This window comes from Amblyomma mixtum, chromosome 4, assembly GCF_055824585.1.
Source record: "Amblyomma mixtum isolate Tamu chromosome 4, ASM5582458v1, whole genome shotgun sequence".
Taxonomy (NCBI): domain Eukaryota; kingdom Metazoa; phylum Arthropoda; class Arachnida; order Ixodida; family Ixodidae; genus Amblyomma; species Amblyomma mixtum.
The window spans coordinates 71,443,002-71,466,733 of record NC_143015.1 but is presented as its reverse complement, the minus strand read 5'-3'; the positions used below and the strand labels follow the sequence as shown (position 1 = coordinate 71,466,733).

At 46.9% G+C, this 23,732-nt stretch overlaps 2 protein-coding genes across 2 annotated transcripts in view; both read left to right on the top strand.

The window, feature by feature from the left end:
- LOC149346948 (ATP-dependent RNA helicase with zinc finger domain-like) overlaps nt 1-10,022 on the top strand; it is a 41,800-nt gene extending 31,778 nt beyond the window's left edge. The window contains exons 15-20 of the mRNA XM_089586761.1: nt 923-1,041; nt 1,390-1,704; nt 3,080-3,187; nt 3,314-3,389; nt 4,720-4,921; nt 7,537-10,022. Coding sequence (XP_089442887.1) covers nt 923-1,041; nt 1,390-1,704; nt 3,080-3,187; nt 3,314-3,389; nt 4,720-4,921; nt 7,537-7,996 — 1,280 coding nt within the window. The 3' untranslated portion in view covers nt 7,997-10,022. The remainder of the gene's footprint in view (nt 1-922; nt 1,042-1,389; nt 1,705-3,079; nt 3,188-3,313; nt 3,390-4,719; nt 4,922-7,536) is intronic.
- Nucleotides 10,023-11,960: 1,938 nt separating this feature from the next.
- LOC149346947 (ATP-dependent RNA helicase with zinc finger domain-like) overlaps nt 11,961-23,732 on the top strand; it is a 64,333-nt gene continuing 52,561 nt past the window's right edge. Inside the window, exons 1-4 of the mRNA XM_089586760.1 lie at nt 11,961-12,270; nt 13,204-13,302; nt 17,623-17,809; nt 22,182-22,317. Coding sequence (XP_089442886.1) covers nt 13,293-13,302; nt 17,623-17,809; nt 22,182-22,317 — 333 coding nt within the window. The 5' untranslated portion in view covers nt 11,961-12,270; nt 13,204-13,292. The remainder of the gene's footprint in view (nt 12,271-13,203; nt 13,303-17,622; nt 17,810-22,181; nt 22,318-23,732) is intronic.

Sequence of the window (23,732 nt, the reverse complement as noted above, 5' to 3'; positions counted from 1 at the left end):
GTACTTCAGTTAAGCCATTTCCCAGAAATGTGAATCAGGCTAGTTGTACACTGCAGCTGAGAGTACACAGGTAAAATATTCTTTGTTCACAGGCGCTGTTCGCGTTTCATTCCATCCTGACTGTACCTACCGCATGACCTTCCTGTTGTCCTTCCTTGCCGTATTCAGGGAATTGGTTCATGGCTGTATTTCACACAATTTCAAAGTAATAATCCTCTCTCTCTCTTTCTCTGCCCCGCTGCGGTGGCTCAGTGGTTACAGCGCTCGGCTGCTGACCCGAAAGACGTGACAGCCGAATTTTGATGGAGGTGAAATTCTCGAGGCCCGTGTAGTGTGCGATGTCAGTGCACGTTAAAGAACACCAGGTGGCCGAAATTTCCGGAGCCCTTCACTACGGTGCCCCTCATAGCCTGAGTCGCCTTGGGACATTAAACCCTAATAAACCAAATAAATCAAATCTCTCTCTCTCTCTCTCTCTCTCACACACACACACACACACACACACACACACACACACACACACACACACACACACACACACACACACACACACACACACACACACACACACACACACACACACACACACACACACACACACTCTCACACACACACACAATATTTACTTGGGGTATTTATGCACTTTTTTTCTAAAACTAAGGCTTCAAAAAGAGGGTGTGCAAATTATGCGGAATTTTTGCAAACACGTCCTAAAAACACTACAAAGGTCATAGCACGCAATGTATACAACATATTGGTGTGTATAAGTCAACCCCGCAACTCGCTTCTCTCGCTAGCCAAAACTTTCTTCTCACTATACTACAAAGTTTAAATGAGACTCGTAAGGCCTGTGCCCCACTCTGCTAGCACTGCTGTAGACCCTTGCCCTGCCTCAGCCCCTTCTGTCTCTGTGTGTGCCCAGGCTTCTTCACGCACATACTGGTCGATGAGGCGGCCCAGGCGATGGAGACGGAGTGCATCCTGCCCCTGGCCCTGGCCGACGAGAGCACCCGCGTGGTGCTGGCTGGCGACTACATGCAGGTGACTGTTGGGCCCACTGGGTCGTTCCTGGGAGCAGTAGTTTACTGTCGAGTTAATGCTTTGTCCTGGGTGCACGGGACTCTTGAGACAAGCAGTGACATTTGGTGGTTCTCAGTTGATAAAGATCAGCGGGCAAGTTTGGAACCAGCAGAAAGGAACTGCGATTTCTGCTATCGTTGTTCAGGGAGGTGATGAGAACACAACTGTCCACCAAGGTCCGGAGATGTCGAGAATTTTCGGCACATTTCTGTGGGTCCTGCCCAAAGTGTGTAGATAGGCAGATAGATGGCAGCACTGTCAGGTGTGTAGTGCAGTGCACGCAGTCAACCCTTCTCTCTCTCTTCTCAGCTGAACCCGGAGGTGTTCTCGGTGTACACGCGGGAGCGCCGACTTCATGCGTCACTGCTGGAGCGGCTGCACGGCATGTTCTCGCGTGCCCATGGAGGCAAGGTGGGCTTGCACCCCTGCCAGGTGGTGCTCGAGGACAACTACCGCTCTCACGAGGCGCTGGTGCGCTTCACCTCGGAGTGCTTCTACGAGGGCCGCCTGCGCGCTGTGGGCAGCCCAGGCGAACACCAGCTTCTGAAACCACTGAGCTTCTTCACAGTCCGTGGCACCGACAAGCTGTGTGACGGGAGCACCTCGTACACCAACGAGATAGAGGTGGGCATCAACGGTTTCCAGATCGAGGTTGAAGTTTGGCCTTTTTGTTGCTGTAATCCGAACACTAGCTCTTGCCTCCATCTATTGTAAATTAGAAGTGTGCAGTAAGAGAAAATGTGGCGGCTCTCACGCGATAAATGTTGTGTAGAAACTTGCCAGAAAGTGTACGCTGTCAGTTCCTGAGGACTCTTCGAACTGGTTAGCGGGCAATGCGTGGCAGGTGATTTTCGGAGAAATTGACATCAATATGGGGGTGAGGGTTCATTACATTAGAAAAATTAGCCGGCGACTGCGCTTCTCAGTAACGCAATTTTTGAGCGCAGCTGCTGTGGTACATGAACCGTAGGCGACCGCTTATGGAACACGCCATGCAGAGTGAAGGCAGCTTTGGTTTCGGCTTGGGCATTGTGCACAGTGTTCAGCTGCTGAATAGCCTCGCCCCTGGCGAATGGCCAGTGCACTTACAGAGTGTGCTACTCTGGTGCCATCTCTGGCGAACGACACATGCCTTACCGGTGATGTCATCTGCGAGCAGACGATGGTAGCCTTTGCCTGGCTTGTTTTCCCGTATCCTTCACAGTCGAAAGCCTTTGGAAATCAATTATTCATTCCTTTTAATTATTGTTGATGTTTAACTGGTAACCAGGTTAGACCTTTTATGATAAACTGTGACTAAGTTCAAAGCACTTTCACTGCGACTTTAACGCAAAGCATGCTACGCCTACTATTTTTGCTAAAATCCATTTAAGTGGTTACAACTCCATTTAAATCCAAGTGCCTTCTTGGATTTAAATGGAGTTGGTTGAACGAAACAGAATGTGGGAAGCGGCAAAGTTCGCTATTTTTCAAGCCAGTTTGGTTTGGTTCGGTTTGGTTTTATATGGTTTAGTGTCCCAAAGCGGCTCAGTATATGAAGGATGCCGTAGTGGAGGGCTCCTGATAATTTCGACCACCTGGGGATCTTTGACGTGCGCTGACAGTGCACAGTACATGGGCCTCTAGAATTTCGCCTCCATCGAAGTGCGACCGCCGTAGCCGGGATCGAACCCACGTCTTTCGGGTCAGCAGCCGAGAACTATAACCACTGAGCCATTGCGGTCGCTTTCAAGCCAGTTTCTTGGAGGCAAAATGACTTTTTCTAATTTCCTGGCTTTTTTGGACTGTTCACTTATTTGGACCATTTTAAGGGTCCTTCAGAGTTCGAAAGATTGGTCGGCGACTGTTGTCGTTCGAGACTGTGTACGATCTGTTCGAAGCTCATCAGTGCTTATGTTGGCACTGGAGCTGCTACCAGTTGTACCATTTGCAGGTTATGTGAGTGGGTCTCCAATGTGCTTCTTTCCTTGTTAATTGTTCTCGTATTATTTTCTACCAGGTTGTGGAGGTATGTGAAGTGGTCAAGCAGCTGGTTGACAAGTGGTCTGGAACCTGGGGTGCCTGTGACCCATCCACCATTGCAGTTCTGACCCCTTACTATGACCAGGCGAGTGTCGCAATGGTGTGAGGTGGCCAGGAATGGCTTTGTTTGTAGTGTGCTGCCATCTGGTCGCCTGTTACTCTGGCAGTGCGAACAGGATGATTCAAGAACTGCCCATTTTTTTGATTTCAGGTGCAGTGCATTCGAAAGCAGCTGAGGAAACTAAATCTCTCCCGTGTTCGAGTTGAGATCGTTCCCGATGTTCAAGGTATGCATGCATTTTTTGGACTTGCATTGACTTGGCCGTGTGATGATCGATTGAGGCCCGCTAGTTTCCTGCAATTCCACGAAAAATCGCGGATTTAAGCATTTTTCGCAGCATTGTGTGTAGGTAGTTACATTCTCTTGTCGTGCTAGAGTTGTGGACATTAGCAGGAATGACAGTCTGATCAAAAAAATTACTGTTATACCATATTTGGAGGAATGCAGTCAAACCTTGTTAATAGCAAATGGGTAAAAAATCGTAAAATGGCTTGAGAATAACCGAAATTCTTAATACGAGTATAAAAATTTGGCAAGAGCTCGTGCAGGAGCAGCGTAATTTAGTCTGTGAGAAGACCTGTGATGAGAGAATTTTGCCCATCTGGGAATTCACCATGCAACATTCCAGAGACTCTAATGGTGTTTAATCGTTTCTTAGGAATTCAAATTCGCCATTGTTGAAATGTTGTCAGCTGAGTTTTATGACAGTTAAAATAGAGAATAAACTACTTGTATTACTTCCTGAGACCTGCACTGTTTCAGCAACATAGTTCTCACTGGCCCGGTTTGCTGAACGCGGAAGACAAATTACAAGATAATTTACCTCAGAAGGTCTGAGGTATCCCAACTAGCTAAAAACAGCACTTACGAAGGATTAACTGGCTGTGGAGCTTGCCGACACATCATCACCAATTTTTGTACTCCTTCGATGCACAGCTCAGAACAAGACTGTCACCCAGACTTTCTTGCCGTCTGGAAGCTCTTTATCCTTGGCTTTGTCTAGACGCTCTAATTATGACTGCCTTAAAGTTACGCTTACATCAAGCAAACAGTCAGTGTTGCGAGTCATGTCAGTTGCCATTTGTGAGTTGCCAGTCGTGTCAGTTCACAGGATTCATCACTCATTTTGCATGATCACGTTACATACTGCATACTACTTTTGTGCTCTCTAATCATGCAGTATACATTTCTGTGCTCATCTTGTTTTTGTTTTTGCATGGTGTTGGGTCTGTCTGGTCGTGTTCAGTTTCATTGGCAAAGCCCATGCATAGTCTGAAAAAGTCAGAGCATATGCTTATCTATAAACTTTTTTTTCCTGATTTTTTTCTTTATATCATTATGAATAGGCCTTTGACATTCGGTATTCGAAGGCATTTCTTTCCTTCATATTCATATTCAAACACTATAGTGTTCGCAAGGCCCTAATAAATTATGAAGAAGTCATGGACACCTGTTACCGATGAGAGATTACATTGTAAACATTGATAGACCAATGTGAGCGTGCAGTGTTTGGGGCACAGGCGGAATGTGAGGGACGAGACGGATGTGCTTTGCAGGCAAGCAGTTCCGGGCAGTGGTGCTGAGCACGGTTCGGACGCGTGCCACCTGCCTGCCCCTGGAGCAGACTGCCTTCAAGGCTGCGCTCAACTTCGGCTTCCTCTCGGATGCCAAGCTGCTCAACACGGCCATCACACGCGCCCAGTCGCTGGTCGCCGTGGTTGGGGACCCCGTATCGCTCTGCTCGGTCGGCGCTTGCCGGTGAGTGTTGTAAAAATGGGTGCACCAGTTGAATTGTGTGCAAGTTGAATTTTTCTGTTTGAAACTTCTAGGATATTAATATTCTGTCGGCATCAGGTGTACTTCAAACAGCTGGATGAACACTTCTTGTAATCTAGCACATAACAATGACCTTGCACATTTGTGAGCATGCGCTGCTCTTCTGTTGCGCGAAAGCAACACTCTGACAGCCAAAGCGAGACCTCAGGTGGCCACCGTAGCTACGCTGACCTTGTTTCAATTGGTCAAAATGATCGTGATGTCACAGTGCGCAAATTTCAAACGGCCAATTGTAGTTTGGCTAGTAACCATGCAACCATTTAGTAAAGGGATCGTATAGTGATACTCCAAGTAAGTGGGACTGAGTTTACTTAATTGCTTAATTAACTAATTAGCCTAATAAACCTTTCTAGTCAGACCAGATAAATAAAGCCGAGTAGGAAATTGGTCGAGTTGGGGGATCGAGCCAGGGTCTCCGGAGTGCATGCTAACCACTCCACCATGCCAGCTCGATGGTTTTGAATGAACAAAGGCGTCTAGTGAATACGGTTTCTTTGTTCACTCCAATCTTCCTCTCTTCCTGTTATGGCAGAGATATGCCAGACAGATGCATTTCGTTCCCTCCCTCAAAAACCAATTTACCGACGAGCAAGGCGTAGAGCAAGGTGTAGAGCAAGGCGTAGAGCCGGACGGGCGATGGCGTTCTGTGAACTCCCTGGCAGCGTTGCAAGACGCTGTAGCATTCCACTCTTAGAGGCGAAGCTTAACATCTTAACCACATATCAGGGACACAAGCAGCAACACCGCGCTTAAGGCTTTCGCCTCACCAAACTTTAGGTCAACAAAGTGGCCCCCTGAATTTTTTTGTATGAGCTCTGCCACATGGCCTTGACAAGTAGGTGCCATACATTGCTGAAGTCTGCTTTCTTTTTTTTTTTTTTCCAGAAACAGTCATCTGAAATTATGGGGGTTGACTACAGGCATCCTGACAAATGAGGTGGCAGTGCAGTCACTAGTGAACCTGTAGTAGACTAAAGGCTTAGGGGCAGAGTGGTGGAGAGGTCTTGAGTGCAGGTTTTAGAGACTTCTTGGCATTTTTTTGTTTCTTCAAATCACAAGAGTGGTTGGTGCTTTGCACGTAACGATTCCGTTCGAAGTGAACGAGCTCGAGTTGATGACGTACGGCGTATCCCGGGAAAATACTTGAGAACTGTTTATTGTGTATGTGGTTGGGTCTGGGTCGATTTCTACACGGTACATTTATTAAATTCACCAGTCTGTGATAGTACGTACTAGCCAGCGTGGTCTTACTTCAAGCAAATAGAACCACTGGCATCGTCTCAGCTCAGCAGATGTGCTCTCACCATCTTCAGGAACTTCATGAACTTAATCCTTGATATCTCGCTAGTACAGTGTTTTACCCGACAGTTTCTGTTAAGATTGTTTTCGAGTGCATTTTTGGAGGCAAATTAGGCCACTCTTATCTTTTGATGATATTGAGCAGGTCCAATCATTTTAGCATTTAAGGAAATATGGATGTGGGAACATGGTGGATTCCAGAAGAGGGCATATACGGGCTGGTTGGTACATGTTTTACGAATTGGAAAAACAGCGCAATCAAAGACGAGACACAAGAGAAGGACGAAACACCAGCGCTGTTTTTTACTAACAACCAAATGATTTATTGCTACAGGTGAGGCAGCATATAAATGAAATGGCACGAGTAAAAACACAAAATAAGCATGAGAGAAAGATACCGCACAACCACACAACTTGACAAAAAAAAAAAAAGCACGTCACTAATTAAGATACGCAAGTTCCTTTGATAGTAGATTTATCGATGGGCTGCTGATGCAGGTGTTACCGAGCTTTCTGATATGGCAAGCCTCCGAAATGAGCCTTGTGGTCTCATCTTTATAACGGGTGATGATAGTGGTCTGGTGTTTCGTCCTTCTCTTGTGTCTCGTCTTTGATTGCGCTGTTTTTCCAATTCGTAGAACATGGTGGTTTTCTGATGCATGGCACCATTAGTATATTTGTTCTTATTGGCAGTGAAATCAAATGAAAAGCTGTCCCCTCTTTGGTACCGGTTTGTAATTCAGACTTGACAAATGTTTAATGCCGAGTTTGTGCTGATGATCTAGTAGGGTCTCAGAGATACAAAACTTGTGTGACTGCAAGAAAAATATTCATATCATCCGGAATTTGTACCATAAAAAATTAACAAAATCTGTATGCTGAAAGAGTAAACGAATTTGTGAAAAATCTATTATGGGCGTGCGCCACTGCTGAGTGCTTCCATTGCATATACTGTGTCTGGTGATTGCACTGTTGACAGTGGTGGGGGCCACGCTCTTTGTGTGCGAAGTCACAACTTCCGCATTTGCGTCATCCCTACGGGTGTGGGAGACTGTTCGGAACACTCAGGATTTTGATTGTTGTGTGCAATGAATTCTGGCCTGGGATTTTCACAAATTCATATTGTACCAAAATTCATACCAGCTGTGTTTTTATCACCGAGGTTGTACTGTAATCATATAGATAAAGCATTGGCATGTTACTGAGGCAACCTCTACAAAATGCTTTCTCCTGCACAGGACCCTGTGGGAAAAGTTCATCAGGACGTGTGCCGAAAGCAGCAGCCTCTACAATGTGGGCTGGGATGAGATCAAGTACGAGCTGGACGGATTGGAACAGCAGGTGTCTTCTCAGACGCCCAGGCAACCGCACGCTGAGCGAGTAACATCTGTCAAGCCAAAGACGCAGCCACAGACACACACTCGGCAAGGCAGCAAACAGCGGAGCCATGCCAGGGTGGAAGAGCCAAAGCAGAACGGGCCTTTGCGTGGCGTCAACCCTGGACAGAGCCCTTCCCTGAATAATTTCAGCAGACCTCCGGGGTACCCCGCTGGGGCTCAAGGTGCAAGCAACCTTGGTGAGATGGATGCCAGATTCCTCAGCATGATGCTCAGCGATGATGACAGCAGTGGCTGGACAGACATGAGTGCGAAGAAGCCGGCTGAACGGAAGTTTGCCAGCAATTGGGATGCCCAGTAATATGACCATCGCAGACAAGTTGGCCACTGTTTTGCAACCAGCGAGCCAATTCGTGAGCCGACCTTCTCGGCAGGAAAGGCAGGCAACAAAGATTAGCCGCGTGTCTATGGCATTGTGAGCAAGGCTGCCGCGCAAGCTTGGCAGGTGCTGTAGCAAGCGAGGTCCAAGACCAGAAAGGTGGAACTGGGTATCTGAAACCAAGCGTGCCCTGTCAAATGGCAGGTGTTTCACAGCACCCTGGCGAGCCCACCGCACCAAGTCTGGATGAGGCACTGGCCATGTCACCCCAGCACCAGTCCAATGACGAGCACTTGCCCTCGCAGGGGCCCAACGTGGGCGGCCGCCCATTATTGTTCGGCAATGGTGAGGAGAGCGTGTGCACCATAGTGACCATCACAACGACGCGTGTGCTTTCGTATACGAGACCCATTGTGTGAGCACAGGGAGTCTAAAGAAAAGTGCCTAAAGAAGAACCTTTCAAAATTAGAAAAAAATATTTCTAGCTTTTTCATTGCTCGGAAGGAGGGAAAAAAACGGCAAAATTTTTAGGCACCATTTTGTATACAGTACCTCTTGATAAGCTTTGTAAAATTTGGTCTAAAGGACCTGTTTTAGGGTCTGCTAAGCAGCTGGAGCCGTCCACATGACGGCAAGGCCTGGCGCAGTCAAGCGCTGATGTCAGTCTCATGTCAGATGCTCCAACGTCTCCCATCATCTGCATCATGGGGAAGAAACTGGCCGCAGCTCGGTAGTGTGCATACGAAACTGCGCAACTGGCTTGCAGGATAGCGCATGCAAAAGCCTGTGTATATGCACTCGAGCCTTAATGTGGAGACGATACACAAACAAGCATTTCCCCCGCCCAGCATTGATGATGCCTCAGGCAACAGGCCTGTGTTCTTAGCACCTCAGAAAAGATGTTTTGCTTCCCATATCCTTTGTGTTATAGACCTCCTCCACTTTGGCAAAATAATATACCTAGGGTGGCTTCTCGGGCATTCAAGTAATATGTGCTTATCTGATAGTAAGTACCATATGGAGTACCTTACATCAAGTACCTGTAACATACTTCGTCGTCAGGGATCAACTTATGAGTGACTGATATGTTGCATCATTCTTGCTGGAACATCAGGGAACACGTGTTTTGGCTGGAAAAATTTTGTAGGACAATTGCATGCTCAAAGCTGTAGCCATTGTGGCAAGTCTTGATGGCAGTATTACTTCTTTTCACGGGGTGGACCGTAGTGCTGACTGCTGAGGCAGCAGTATGGAAAGGTGTCAGTGCTGTGTTCTGTCAAATGGCTACCATTGAGCCATTGATAGCATAATGAATGTGGTGTTGAAAAAATTGAAAATTTGTTTTTGAGGAAAGGAAATGGCGCAGTATCTGTCTCAGATATCTGGGTGGATCGCAGTAGGGAAGGGAGGAAGGTGGGAGTGAAAGAAGAAAGAGAGAAAAAGGTGCTGCAGTGGAGGTCTTGGGAATACTTTGGACCACCCTGAGGGTCTTTGACATACACTGACATCGCACAGCACACAGTGCTTTGCGTTTTGCCTCCATCGAAACGCGGCTGCCGCGGCCGGGTTCGAACCCGGAAACTCTGGCTCAGTAGCCGAGTGCCCTAACCACTGAGCCACCATGGTGTGTTGGAGTTTAACCTCACTCCTCCCTTTTTATGATGTTCACTTTTTCTGAAACACGAAGATTGTGCAGTCAGCAGCGATGAGGCTGCCGACGTTGATGATACTGCTTCCTTTTATATATTTGAATCCAGGACCCTTAGCCTGCATGCAACATTTTTTTTGCAGTGCTTTCTGTACAGCTGTCATTGCAGAAGTCAACCATGTGATTGTGTGAGTTCTTGAGACTTGTAGAGGCACAACTTGCCACTTGACCAAATGAGCGGTTTCGTTTTCCTTTGCTTTTATGGAGTAATTTGTTGCTGCTGTTGATTAATAAATCTCTAGTTATGCGTAATCTGTGAATAGCGGTATATGTGCGAAATAAAACAATATTTTCTACAGATATCTGTTTGTACGCCTCTTTTGAGTGTTTGATTGCCACTTCCACCAAAAATGCACGGCTGATTGCCGGCTAGCATTGATTTTGGTGTGTGGACACTGCAGCTTTAATTTAGCTTTCTGCAACTGCACAAATATGACAATAAGCTGCATAACTACTGCTGGTAAGCTTTTGCGTAGCAGCAAAGTTCACATTCTGCACTCGTCTCGTACAGTCGTTCTTTGAGACGAGCTTGAAGGGACAAGAAAACTTGTTTGTCTATAATCAGAAGTTCTTAACAGAAGTGCCCCTGAAAAAAATATGTGAGCATATGCCAGGTGTGTCCATATATGTTACATGAAAACATTGAATCAAATAGTCTTTCATAGGATAATTGTGAACCAAGCATTTATTCAACGCATATGAAATGAGCTGGAAACCACATGCATGAAACATGCTCACTATCCTGCTAGAATGTCGCATTTGTCTTGTTTTATTTTTTTATACTGTCACTTTTTTTCTCTATGTCTCACAGCGGCTGCTAGCTGTGTGTGCTTTTCTGATTTTTGCTTGCCATCCTGATTCGAGTGCTTCAAAGGTGCATAGCACGATAGCCGCACATCTCTCTTTTATCTTGCTGCTGCTGCAGCCTAGCTGTTAGCAACTCCAGGAGCAAGCAGACCACATGCTAGTCATCTCTGCATCACAATAATGCGTCTTGTGAAGCTGCATCAGTTGAAAATGTGGCCCCAGAGTTTTTAAGCCTGAAGCGAACGAGCTTGTGCATACACGCTTTTGTAGTCTGGCTGCCATTGTCAATAATTTTTATTTACATTTAGTCCTATGGCAGACCAACCAAATGGTGTCATGTTGATCTTATCCAAGAGGTTGTTTTAACAGAGTTCATCTTAGTGGTGTTTCCGTGACACAACCCATGATTCGGTCGCTGTGCTATGTCTCTAGCCTGCATCTCCTCTTGGACGAGCTGGGCAATTGAATAAAGTCTCCAATTCTTTCTCTCATATTGCTTTGGTGTAACAGGAAGACAGGCACACAAGTTGAACTGCATTTTAGCTGGCGTTGTGGTCATTTTTGACTTGCTGTCTCCCTGTGTGCAATTTAAATAGGTACTTGCAGGGGAATCGTGTGAACATGCTTCAGTTGCATTTCTGCAGTGAAACGATTGAACCGCATTTCTTCCAGTTGCATAATTATGAACAGCGCTGGCACATTTTGAACTTGTAGCTTGGAGTTCTGTGAGAAAGTACCGAGCACTGGGTGGAAGTGATCGATTGAGTAGTGCATGGTTCTGTTCAGCTGTCACCTCTTCTAAAAAAAATTGCGACACGTGTAGCGGAGAAAAAAAAAATCACCGAATTGATCTGAAATTAAAAATAAATATGCGTCTGCCACACGTTGCAGAATGGAGGGTTTTCCACGGTATTTGATTACATTCGTTCGTTTCAATAAGAGAGAGAGAGAACAAACTTTATTGGTGCTACCAGGTGCTACAGTGCACTGTTCCGTCCGTCGTGCGCGTCTTGCCAGATGAGAACCGATATTCTGCCGATGTCTTCCTCGGAAGAAATACACAAAGTCACCAGCGCAATCATACATGTCGTGTTAGAAAAGGTTTAGGTACCAGACACAAAATGTATTGCAAAGTATTTGGATAAGCGTTGTCCGAAAGTTTCAACCTTGAACATTCAGAACAGTCCCGCTGCCTCCTGTTACGAAACCGAAACCAGACACTGAGTTATAACGGTTATAACTGCATTTTCCCAACCAACCAGCGGAGTATACTTTATTATTTATTTATTATAGTGCATGGAAGAAAAATAAACTGCGCTGTGAAGTGTCCTTACTACCACGTCTGTAAACTTTGGAATTTGCTATGGTTTTAGTAGTTTCACCTTGGCTTCGCCACATTCGTAAGGCCAATGCGAGCCAATGGAAGCCAGTTCCCGTTCACTGTTGTGATCGTTGTTCTTGTTCTCGCGGCAGTTCGCAGCTTCGAGCTCGTGGCTTTTGGCAACTCGTGGTTCGCCCGCGTAGTGCGATTGCTGCGATAGCTGGGTCGTGTCGTCGTGTCTTGCCGTTGTTTCCCGTCTTCACTCGCGCCCGTTTAGGTCAGCGCGTCAATACTTGTCAACGCTTTGCTTCTGCTCGGTTCGCAACAATGATTCATCGTAATGTGAGATAAGCCGTCGGTGTCCTGTGGCGTTGTCAAGGCATTGTTGTCGGGTCGCGGCTTGCTTTGGCTGGCTTTTAGGTAAGTTCAGCATTCCTTCGGCCTTTGTCTTCGTTTTGCGCTTAACTTGTTTAACTTGTTGAGAGGTCGTTAACGTTCTTTGTTAAGCTTCGCTTCGAAACTGTCCCGCCGTTGGGCGACTTTTCGAAACAAATCGCGTCAACACACGGAACGATTCGCGTTCATGGTTAGCGCTGCATCTGGGGACTTCTTAGTTTCTGCTTTGACGCTGTCACCGGACGCGATGGGCGCGTAGTCGAGCGCGGTAGCCGGTCGTATTACAGGCAGTGGTGCCGAATGCAAAATCGTTGCGTCAGCTCGGTGGCGCGCGTCCGGTATAGTTTCTGTTTCGCTGCGCCCTGCGCGTTAAAAACACGTTTTGGTTATCGGTCCCGCTACGGAACCACGTGCTAACGTCAGATGTCAACGGTTGTTTGATCGGCAATTCTGGAAAACAGACTAGCTTACATATGTGTTCCTGTTATTTTTGTTTAAAAGTTAACAGCGAAGTGCCGTTTAGTTTTCCGGAAAAAAAAAAAAAATTCGTTCGCTGTTTGCGAAATCTGCATACTTTCTTCAAAACAAACCGTTGCTTTCCCTTCATGCAACGTGCGGCTCAGATTGTAGCTCCTTGTGACACCTGTTGCTACTTTACATTAGTGACGTTGCTATGCATGGATAATACAGTTCGATTGCCGCCTTGTACTCATTGTTTATTTCGCTTTATGAAGCCTGCGATAAGTGGGGCATAGTTCTGCATGTTGACATGGCCTGTGACGAACTGTTCACCCGGCACCTGAGATCGCCATAATAAAATGCGCGGTATGCAAAACGAATTCGTTTCGACGTGCCGCGACTGTCTTTGTTAAATCCATCCATTGTTTTCCCGCTGTTATTATTCATTTGTCTATCTTTGACGTGAATGCATTTTCTTGCATTTGTTCCGATATTCAGCGTTGTAGGAGCATAGCCTTGGCACGGCTATGGAGCTCTCCCCGACAGCTGTGACTACTCGGCAACTGTAGATCAGCAACGTTACAAACATGAGTTGGGGTAAGTGCTTGAATTTTTGGAAAGTGTGAGAAAAGCTTTCTGATCTGACTGCTGTCAAGCGAATTCCCTTTTTGTGCCAGAGATGAAAACTCTGCGCACGTGTTTGCAGCTTGCTGTGAATTAAGTCTGTTTTGGTCTGTCAGTGGCGGTGAAGTTGTCTGACACGCATGTTTGCCAGTAACCATTCTACCGGGAGAGTTTCTGGGCTGGAATTCTCGTAGAACTCTACTCTTGCTGGCTACTTAGGGTGAAGTTCGATTTTTTTTCTGTGCTATTCATGGCCCCGATTCTCCTGGGAGAAGTATCAGACTGACCCGGCTCTCGCCGGTAATCGGCTACAGCTTGACAGTAGTTCGTTATTTCTTGTGGCCGTTATTGGCTACTGAGCGCATTGGAATGCTGCTACACAGTGTGGTTTGACAGAGCTGAAAGCGGAAAAAATGAATGATGACAGCTTGTGCTAAATGTGACAAAAATTAAATGTGACATGTCGCGTGCGGGCGGAAGTCTCGAGCTTGCTAACCAAGTCTGCCCATGGTGTATGTTGTGTGCCTTCCTCGTTTGGTCTCTTTATGTTTTACTCTTGTTTTTTTTTATCAGTAAATGTCTGATAAACTGCATCTTGTGAAGTTCAGTGCACATGAATCTCCCCACCACAGTTGCTGGGTGTTATTTGGCTTGCATGAAGACCATCTCAAAAAGATCACTTAAACGTCCCTGTTTGCAGGTGCTTGCAACTTTCTGTTGATGAAAATTTTTAAATGCGTTGAGGTACAGAACGTAGATCTGAAGTGCTTTCTTTGTTGAAAGACAGTTGTGAGGGTACCCAAGTCAGTTTTTATGGCAAGTTGTCGTATGGTTTTGTGCGGGTGCCAGGAGGGTTTTGGCATGAAAATTCAACCAGCTGCCAGGAGAATAGACAACGCCATCGTTTCTTGTGGTGCAGTGTCCAGAAAAATTTATGCGTGATGTGTTTTATCCTGTGCTTTTGTCTTTTGAATCTTTCCTGTTGTGCCACTTTCACAGCACATCTATCGCGTGAGCATTGCCATTTGCTTCCTTTGATCTATTGAGTTACCACATATGCTACATACCATATTTTCACGTTTATAACCCACCCCTGCATATAACCTGCATCCTAATTTCAACACTTGCCTGAAGGAAGTACTACTAGATACTTTTATTACTATGTAGTGAGGGATAATTTTGTTGTCGAAAGAAGTTTATTTTGGGAAGTTTCTTGCGACGCTTATTTCACCTCATTAAATTATTGTTACCCCTGCCATCTTCAGAGGTTTTTTTTTGCCGCTGTCAGAGAGGCCATATTCCGTTCCATCCAGGTTGTTGCTCATTGTGCATTTACTGATGCTTTTGCGCATCATATATGCTGGCTTTTCCTTCCACACATCAGTGATCCGTTGGCAGAACTCTGCAATGTGTGGGCTTAGGACATGTTGAGTTGGTGCGAGGACACAGAGATCGTCACCCCTTTGTTTAGCATACAGCCCTTTTCTGCCCAGTTGTTGGCATGACATGCGTCGATCACAGTTGAGATTGTATGAGACACCTCACATCACCAAGAGCATGACCCCCCCCCCCCCCGCCAACCGCCTAGAAATGTTTGTGCCCTGGTTAATTTAGAGAAAATACTGCACATGGGTGCAGTTGTTCAGTGTCAGCCATTGAGATCATTAGGAAGCCCTCACTTTGCAGATGCATCCTTAATTTGATCTCGAAAACTTGCCTCACTATGCAGAGATAAAATGTGGTTGTCCTCAGTTATCTATGACCTGTGGGAGCCTTTATCAGTGAGCAGTTATTATGCTTTCTGGTTATCTAGTTCTAATCTGAGCTCTGCTAGACACTGAGAGGCCTCTCTGTGGACAGTGTGTGCATTTCCTGTTTGTCCTGTTGCTGTAGGTATTACTTGATATTGTTGCATGCCATTCCAATCTGTGCACCATTGAAGCAGTATTGCAAAGGTTAGGAGTTCATCTGCATTAGGGTTTCCGTGAGATAAGCAGAACTACCGTCATTCATAAAGCTTCGGGATTAGGAAATCAAGCATCTGGCAACATTCTGAAGCTTGCACGGCAGCCAGGACATGTGGAATGTGCACGGAATTGTGGCTAAGGAAGTCTCCATCACAGTTTCAACGCTAAAACTAGTATAAAAAATAGTATCGCAGCTGGCGATGGCAAGTGTGGAAAATCAAGAAGGCAGATGAATGCTTCCAAGGTAAACAGTTTATTGGGTGGACTTGTGCATTTAAGTGACAGTTGCGAGTCGATACCGTATTTGTGCGCTTTATTGTCTTCGTCCCGTCCCCAGTGTACTGTTTTGCCAGTCGGCAGTCCAGGTGTGTCATTTAGTTCTCACTTCCCTTTTCTCTTGTCAGATTGTTTCCTTATCTAATCAGTGACCTTGGTCTGATGTATATGTTCCTGCTCCATAAAGGCACCAGCTGCTCATCATCTGCGGAGATAAAATATGAGGCATTTCCGATATTTCTTAGTGCAGCTACGCTTGTTGCTGGCTTCAGAATCAATCCAAGGCCTTCGCGCTTTATTTATTTTTTTTCTTCTGACGGATGAATTTTTGGGATGTATGATATTGGCTCTCCTTCTTGAGATGCAAGTATTGAGTAGCTACTGATCTCATGTTCAATGCTTTGGAAGCGTTTTTGTGTGTGTATGTCCTTCGTAAATTTTCCTCAGCAAGGTTCTTACTCATTACACAAGAACTCCATAGCTAAGCAGGGCTTGTTGGTAGTATTGGTCCATAATTCATAGTTACATTATACTGCTTTCACACATACTTGACAGGAACAAAGTTGGGTATTGTAGTGATGTGTTGTGTTCCTTCAGGTTGTCAGTTCCTTCAGGGAGTTTTTTTCAGGAGGAACTAACTCCCTGTGTTCTTGCGCCAAACTGTTGCATTCAAGGTTGCACTTGGTTATTCTATTCATGGAGCATTTTTGATGGGATGTCAACATTTCACATCAGCGTTCGAAGGTTCCAGAGTTGGCAGAAAACATGTTTTCTCAAAAGAAAAGAAGAGAGAGAGAAAAGTACTTAAAAGCTGTCTCTGAGGGCTTATTGTTGATGTAGTGTTTCAGGGGTATGAAAAGCATGGATCCTTGATGTGTAGACTCAGTGAAAGCTATGCATTATGGTTTTGCTGTTCTTGTACTTTGAAATTTTGAAGTTTTCAAAAATATTATCTTTCATAGGTTAGTTTTATAATTCTGTGTGCTTCCGAAGCGTCCCGAAGCGACTCAGGCTATAAGGGACACCGTAGTGGAGGGCTCCGGAAATTTTGATCACCTGGGGTTCTTTTAACGTGCACTGACATTGCACAGTACACGGGCCTCTAGAATTTCGCCTCTATCGAAATTGGAGCGCCGTGGCCGGGATTGAACCAGTGTCTTTCGGGTCAGCAGCCGAGTGCCATAAGCACTGAGCCACCGCAGCGACCTATGGAACAGAAGTAGAGTAGGAGCAAGAAATGCAGTACTTGTGAGTTTGTAAATTTAAGGAAAGATTTTTATTGGTTCATGTTGTGAAATGCGCCTTTGTTTATATTTTTACATAGACTATGCCGGCATGGAATCATCTGAATGTGCATTACTTTTAACCCCCTCCCCCCCCCCCTTCCCCCACCCAATTCTTGTTATCTTTTGATAACAAGAATCACACTATACAATGAATTCCATGAAATGAAGCACAAATGACATGTGGAAAAAAAGAGGATGGAAAGACATAGCTGAGTGTGCTCGAATGACAAAAAAAGATGTAAAAACAGAGTTTAGGGGGTTTTTTTTAGCAAAATTCACGCCCTCAACTCTGTCTTTCCATTTTTTTTGTCATTCGCGCGCACTGAACCCTGTCTTTCCATCCTTTTTTTTTCCACATGTCATTTGTGCTTCATTTCATGAAACTCATTGTATAGTGTGATTCTTGTTATCTTTTTGATGCCCTGGACATCTTGTGGGTCCCATTTCGATCGCGCACCTTGATTACTTCCCCTGGTGGGCTTTTACCTGGTGTGTGTATATAAGTGCGGGTTCAGTTTCGTTCAAATAAAAGTTAGAAGTTCAGCGCCCTGTACAATCTTCTCCTTCTTCTTCCTGTTTTGTGTTCGCGCTGCTGATGCATATATAATAACACAATCTGGTGGGCTAGTTGGTGGGAATCCATACGATTTCAGCAGCGCGAACACGGTTAGGAAAAGACAGAAAGCGGACAAGACAGAGCGCTGACGTGCACTAACGTGCAATAACGTGATGCATATATTTCAGATTTGTCTTCTCTCTTCCAGCCGACACGGAGTCGTCGGACCTCTCCTGCGAGTTCTGCGGCAAGAACTTTGACGAGGAGAAGGAATTCCGCGAGCACTGCAACTCTGCCGAACACCGTGCGGTGCTGGTGTCAGATGGCGGTCGCACGTGGAAGCATCGGCCGCCACCTCGTGGTGTCCCACGCAACGGGCTCTCAATCTGTCGAAAGTGAGTTTATGCAATGACCTTTCACTCGGGAGCTCTGTATTTCATTTTTCACGTTCTTTGTCATCTATGCCTGCGAGGAGTGATCTCTTTATCGTAATACCCCCGGCGTTATTATTTGGCATTACGGGGAAAATGAAAAACACACATGTAATGCCATGAAAGGTTATGCGCAGAAAGAAGACGACACGAAGAGAGAAGACACAACAGGACGAGCGCTCGTCCTGTCGTGTCATCTCTCTTCATCTCGTCTTTTTTTGCTCATAACCTTTCATGGCATTAGAAGTATCAAGCCAACTAGCCCGATGACATCTCCTGCTGAAAAACATTCAGCTGCCGGTGGTGCTGAATGTTTTTCAGCAGGAGATGTCGTCGGTCTAGTCGCAGTGTGGAAGAAAATTTGTTGGATAACGTGGGTACCGTCTCCTCAGGCAATCCATTCCATTCAGAAATAGTTTTTCGAAAATGAAGGCATTTAAAAGTGTTTAGTTTTGCAGCTGATTTTCTCAGCCTAAAATAGGTGGTCCGTCTGCAGTGATACATTGTCAGGCGTCAGTATAGAGTTGGGTCAGAACTAGTTTTTTAATGGAATATATATCCTGAAGAAGTTTTTGATGAAGAACTTTCCTGCATTTGTAGAGCGTGTTCCAGCCCAAGCTGTTTTTTTACACTTGATACATTGTAGTGCGTGTCATCAATATTAGAAACAAAGTGGACAGCAAAATTCTGTACCCTGACTTGGATGTCGTGTACAGATTTCAAGTCCCAAACTGTGCAGACATGCTGAAGTATGTTTCGAACGTTGTGACTAGAACAGCGGTTCCTCTGTATTAAAGGAAAACAACTTGTGTTAACATTGAAGGAAGTCTGAAATGCGGCAGGCTTTGGCCCATCATTATCTCACGGCAAAACATGAGGTGGTGATGGGCTGTACTTAGCATAGTATATTACAATAGAACGTTTCTCATGGCATCGGCGATCCCGTGTATTTCTAGGGCGAGAGTGGAGGGTGGGGAGGTGTATGGTCCGGTTGTGTGGGTGCTGGTTGTAGAGAGGCAAGGGTGGAGGAAGAAGATGCCATCACACACTTTGCCACCCTACCCCCCGCCCCCCAATACGTTGTCTATACAGACTCGCAGGCAGCTCTGCGTGCCTTCCCTTTCCCTACCCGATCGGCCTTAGATGCCGCCCTCTTAGCATTAAGCCCACGACCGGTGACCCTTCGGTGGATCCCTGGTCACATGGGCATCCCCGGCAATGAGCTGGCTCACCAGCTTGCCTACGAAACTATACATCGGGTGCCGGGGATCCCATGGGCGAGCCCACCGACGGAGCAGGCGGTCAGGGCTTACAGAGACACTGTTGACGAATACTACACGCTCCAAAAACTGGACTTAGCTGATTTACCTACACCACACCCATCCTTATCGATCCGTGAAGCTCGCATTCTTCGCCGAATACAGTTTAATCTCCTACATACACCAGCCAAACTTTATCTGTGCCGGCACACTTCCACACCTCAGTGCCCAAACTGTCCACACACACATGCAGACATAGAACACTGCCTTACACAGTGCCACGTAGCCTTCCAGTCCCCCGCCTATCCTTTCCCGCCACCCCCACCGTGGCCCATCTGGCTTGCCTCCCGGAACCTGAACCTGCAACGCGCCCTCGTCACCTTGGCCCAGGACCTATTGAACGCCTAACATAAAGGCTGTTAGTAAAAAGTGTCACACCACCACCACCACCATGGGAATGGAGAGAGAGAAAAAAAAAAAGAGTTGCCCGGAAACGCTCTCTGTTCATCGTTGTCTGCCTTCATTTTTTTTTTGTTATAGTAAGGGCACCATGCTTTTCTGGAATTTGCAAGGCCTTGTGGCTGTTGGGGTTTTTTGCATAATGTCCTGTTATAACTCTCCATCTGGCTGAGCAGCTGTTGTGGAAGGAATGCACACAGAGGAGGCGATGTTTGGGAACACGTGCTCACTTCTACACTGTTTTAATTGCAGCAGCTTTAATCCTACACAGTCATCATCTATTGGAACTGTGTTTTAGGCTACAGGTGGTAAGGTAAACAAGGACGGCAGAAACATGCCTGGAACCAACTAGCGCAGCCGTACCTCCTGCAGCGCCACCTACCTTGCGATGTTTGTGGGGCATAGTTTCGGTTTCGCACCTTCGGGCATTTGCCTTCAGCGGCAGTGGAATTGCACCAACAGCCACAACCAATTTCATGCCACCCGTGAGTGTGCTCGGCGTCAGCAGCTTGCGCACAACACTCCTGAAGCCTCTGAACACGTGACGGCCAATCACCGATGAGTCTAGAGACCTATTTTTGGCCGGACTGTCATCGCTGTTCCGCGGGCGTGCGCTAAACGTAGGTTGTCAACATGACGGCACGGGTTTAACTACTATCGCAAAGTGACACTTGTGGTGTAGCGTGTGGCAGTGCTTTGACGATTGCAAACTAACAGCCAAGCCTGTATTGCATGGGCTTATGTGAGAACTTAAATGGAACTGGCTGGTAAAGACTTCGCATCTGAGGAAACGCAGCACCCGGGAATGTAACAGCGAGGTTCTACTGCTGTAATTGGGAGTTTGGGCCATAATGCACCAAACATGAGGGGATGATGTTAAACCCCGCTTACTGACCAGCATGGGCAGGGTGCGGCCACACCGACTGCATTGGGTGCTATAGAATTTTTGGCAGTTTCGTTAGATCCTCCAGTCGGGCTTAGTTCAGGACATGTGGAAGTTTTGCTTGGCCTGCTGTGGCCAGCTGAGAGCTTGTGCCCACATACAGGGAAACACGTATATAAGTATACTTGCAATAATTCAAACTCGGTTGATTGGTATTTTTGCTTAATTGAAACAGATTAAAAAATTTTTTTTTGGCTGGATATGTTTTCAAGCCACCTAATTCGTATTGCAGTTTTTCCTAAATTTGAATTTGCTTAATTCAAGCTTTTTTGTCTTACTTCAACGCTCCCAGCGCTTGGAAAAGTGGCGGCTGAGGTTAGATATGTCAGGTTTGCAGTGCTGCATGAGCGGGGGATTCAGCCCTTCCTGCCGATTAAATTGGACTCGGCCGGAAGAGGGGCCATGTCAAAGTTCAGTTGGTACTCCAAGCGATAGGAGACTCCCCATTGGCGCACAGTTTCGGTTTCTGAGGTTCATTACTAGCTCATGGTGATAACAGCTTCGCGAACCAGCGAACCAAGCCCAGCTACACACCGTTTCGGTGCATTGCTGGTCTTCATTTTGGAAGGAGTCTCGCCATTCAGGCGCAGATGTGCTTTTTTTCTCGCTTCCGTCTGCGCGACTCTTCCTGCGTGCCGAAAATGCATGCTCATCACGAGCTGCTCGTTTTGTGTGGTGAAGCCATCCTTTCACGGGTGCCACCGCTGGTGGAGGCTCGTCGCTGGTGGAGTAAACATATCAGTGCCTTCCACCCATATTTTATGCTGCACTTGTTTGTAGCAATGTTTGCTCTGAAGAAAGGTTTAAAAACAGTTTTCTCGTTCACAGAGCTCTCCATACAGCAAACCACATTTAGTTATGGGTCGTAGTGAAGGGATAATTCAAACGAAAAAATCTGTGGCCCTTTGAAGTTTGAATTGGTGATAGTCTACTGGGTATAGAATGAATTCCTGCCGCGGTGGCTCAGTGGTTACGGCGCTCGGCTGCTGATCCCAAAGACGCGGGTTCGATCCCGGCCGTGGCGGCTGAATTTCGATGGAGGCGAAATTATAGAGGCGTTTGTGCTGTGCGATGTCAGTGCACGTTAAAGAACCCCAGGTGGTGAAAATTTCCGGAACTCTTCACTACGGCGTCCCTCATAGCCTGAGTTGCTTCGGGACGTTAAACACCAATAAACCAAACCAGTATAGAATGAATTGTGTAAAGCTTTCATTTCTTGGTTGTCGAAACTACATTTTGCTGCCACAAATAGCCAGAGGTGGCATGACAGCGAATAGCAAATAGCCAGAGGTGGCATGACAGCGAACAGCAAAGCCACAGGTGGCATGACAGCAAACAGCAAATAGCCACAGGTGGCATGACAGCGAATAGCAAATAGCCAGAGGTGGCATGACAGCGAATAGCAAATAGCCAGAGGTGGCATGACAGCGAATAGCAAATAGCCAGAGGTGGCATGACAGCGAACAGCAAAGCCACAGGTGGCATGACAGCGAACAGCAAATAGCCACAGGTGGCATGACAGCAAATAGCAAATAGCCAGAGGTGGCATGACAGCGAATAGCAAATAGCCAGAGGTGGCATGACAGCGAATAGCAAATAGCCACAGGTGGCACGACAGCGAATAGCAAATAGCCAGAGGTGGCATGACAGCGAGCCCACTTTCGATCTGACTCAGTCACCAGGTGTACGGCCAGTGCCGGCTGGGAGACCAGTGCTGTGAGGCTCACAGTGACGACGAGCTTGCAGAATGGCGGGAGCGCCTCGAGTACCGCCAAGCCAGGGTCAAGAAAGCCCAGGAGAAGCACCTCGAGGTTTGTTTACCCTTCTTCCCACCTCATTCTTCTTTCAGCAGATTTCCGTGAGCGGGAAAATCATCTGCTTTGTAATGTGAGTGGTAGAGTTCAGTTGTGGAAAGGGAGAAGGTAAAGGGTGGAGGAGTAGGGCAGGAGTAGCATGCTAGGGCAGTGCTTACTGGGTCACGGATTAAGACTTAACAGGAGTGTAGACTCGGGTGCGACTCCGTTAACTCTTTCCTTACCACGGCACTAGAACTCGATCGTCGATGAGCGAAGTTTTTGAGCGCGAATTTTGAAAAAACCACTGCGCCCAGTACCTCTGGCGCCATCTCGGTGATTGTAGACAAACTAGAGTTTCCGTTTCTGCACGGTTCACATTTTTACCGCGTGGCGGCGATTTTTAAAGGGCGCGTGGGTGCGAAGGTTGATGCGCACTTGAGCGGAGTGATGGCGTCGACATCCGAAACCGCGCGCGCTCGAAAGATCGCCGTTTCGCTCGATCCCGACGACCCGGCAAGTGATCTTTTAGACTCATCGAGCACAGATGACTCGGACATCGATGTCGCGTCGTTGGAGTTCAGCTCAGATAAGGAAGACGCAGCCGATCAGCCGGGAACATCAGCTGTTACCCGCAGGTAAGTTTCGGAATCGGCGTCCGCTTTGTTTATGGATATCTAGAGCCGGTTCAATTGCCCGGTTGGTGTTCAAACTATTATTTTCTTTATTTATAGAGTGTCCACATCATTTGGGCATGACGTGCTTCCTCCAGCCCAAAGAAGCGTGGAGTTTCGACCCCAGAGAGATCCGGGCATTGACCTCGGGATGACGCTCCGTAGCGGTCCGAAGCGGCTATCGCGAGCGCTCGATTTTTTTCGCTTTTTCTTTACGGCGGAGGTGATTTGCACTATTTGTGCAAATACAAACAAGTATGCGTGGATCACGGAGATAGAAGGCTTTTAGGAGGCGCAACTCCAGGCCCCCGCGGCCGGCGCGGGCGGCCAGAAAACGTCACGTGGAGGAGAGGAAGGGAGGTCGGTTTCCGTGGCGCGCAGATGGCGCTCACGCGCGGTGCCCGCTGTGCCCGCTTGGGCACCGCGCTGCGCGGTGCATGGCGCGGTTTCGGGACGATTCTATCTCCGTGGGGACGGCGGAGCGTGCAAAAAAAAAAAAAGCAGTGTGGGAATATATTGGCGGGGTGTTACAGGGAACCCCTCCGTTTGTGGTCTGGGGCCGCTGATGGGGTATCAAGAATGTTACCATTCCAGCCGGCTTGCACGGAGAACGGCGGCTAAGTAGTTGTAGACGCCGTGCTTGTAGCTGTGGCTAAACTAGCCAGCTCACGGACGGGCTCACATTTTTTTTTTTAACATTGCACCGCTCCCTTTTCATCCCCTGCGGTCAGAGGGACGCCGAAGTGGGCTTCCAAACGC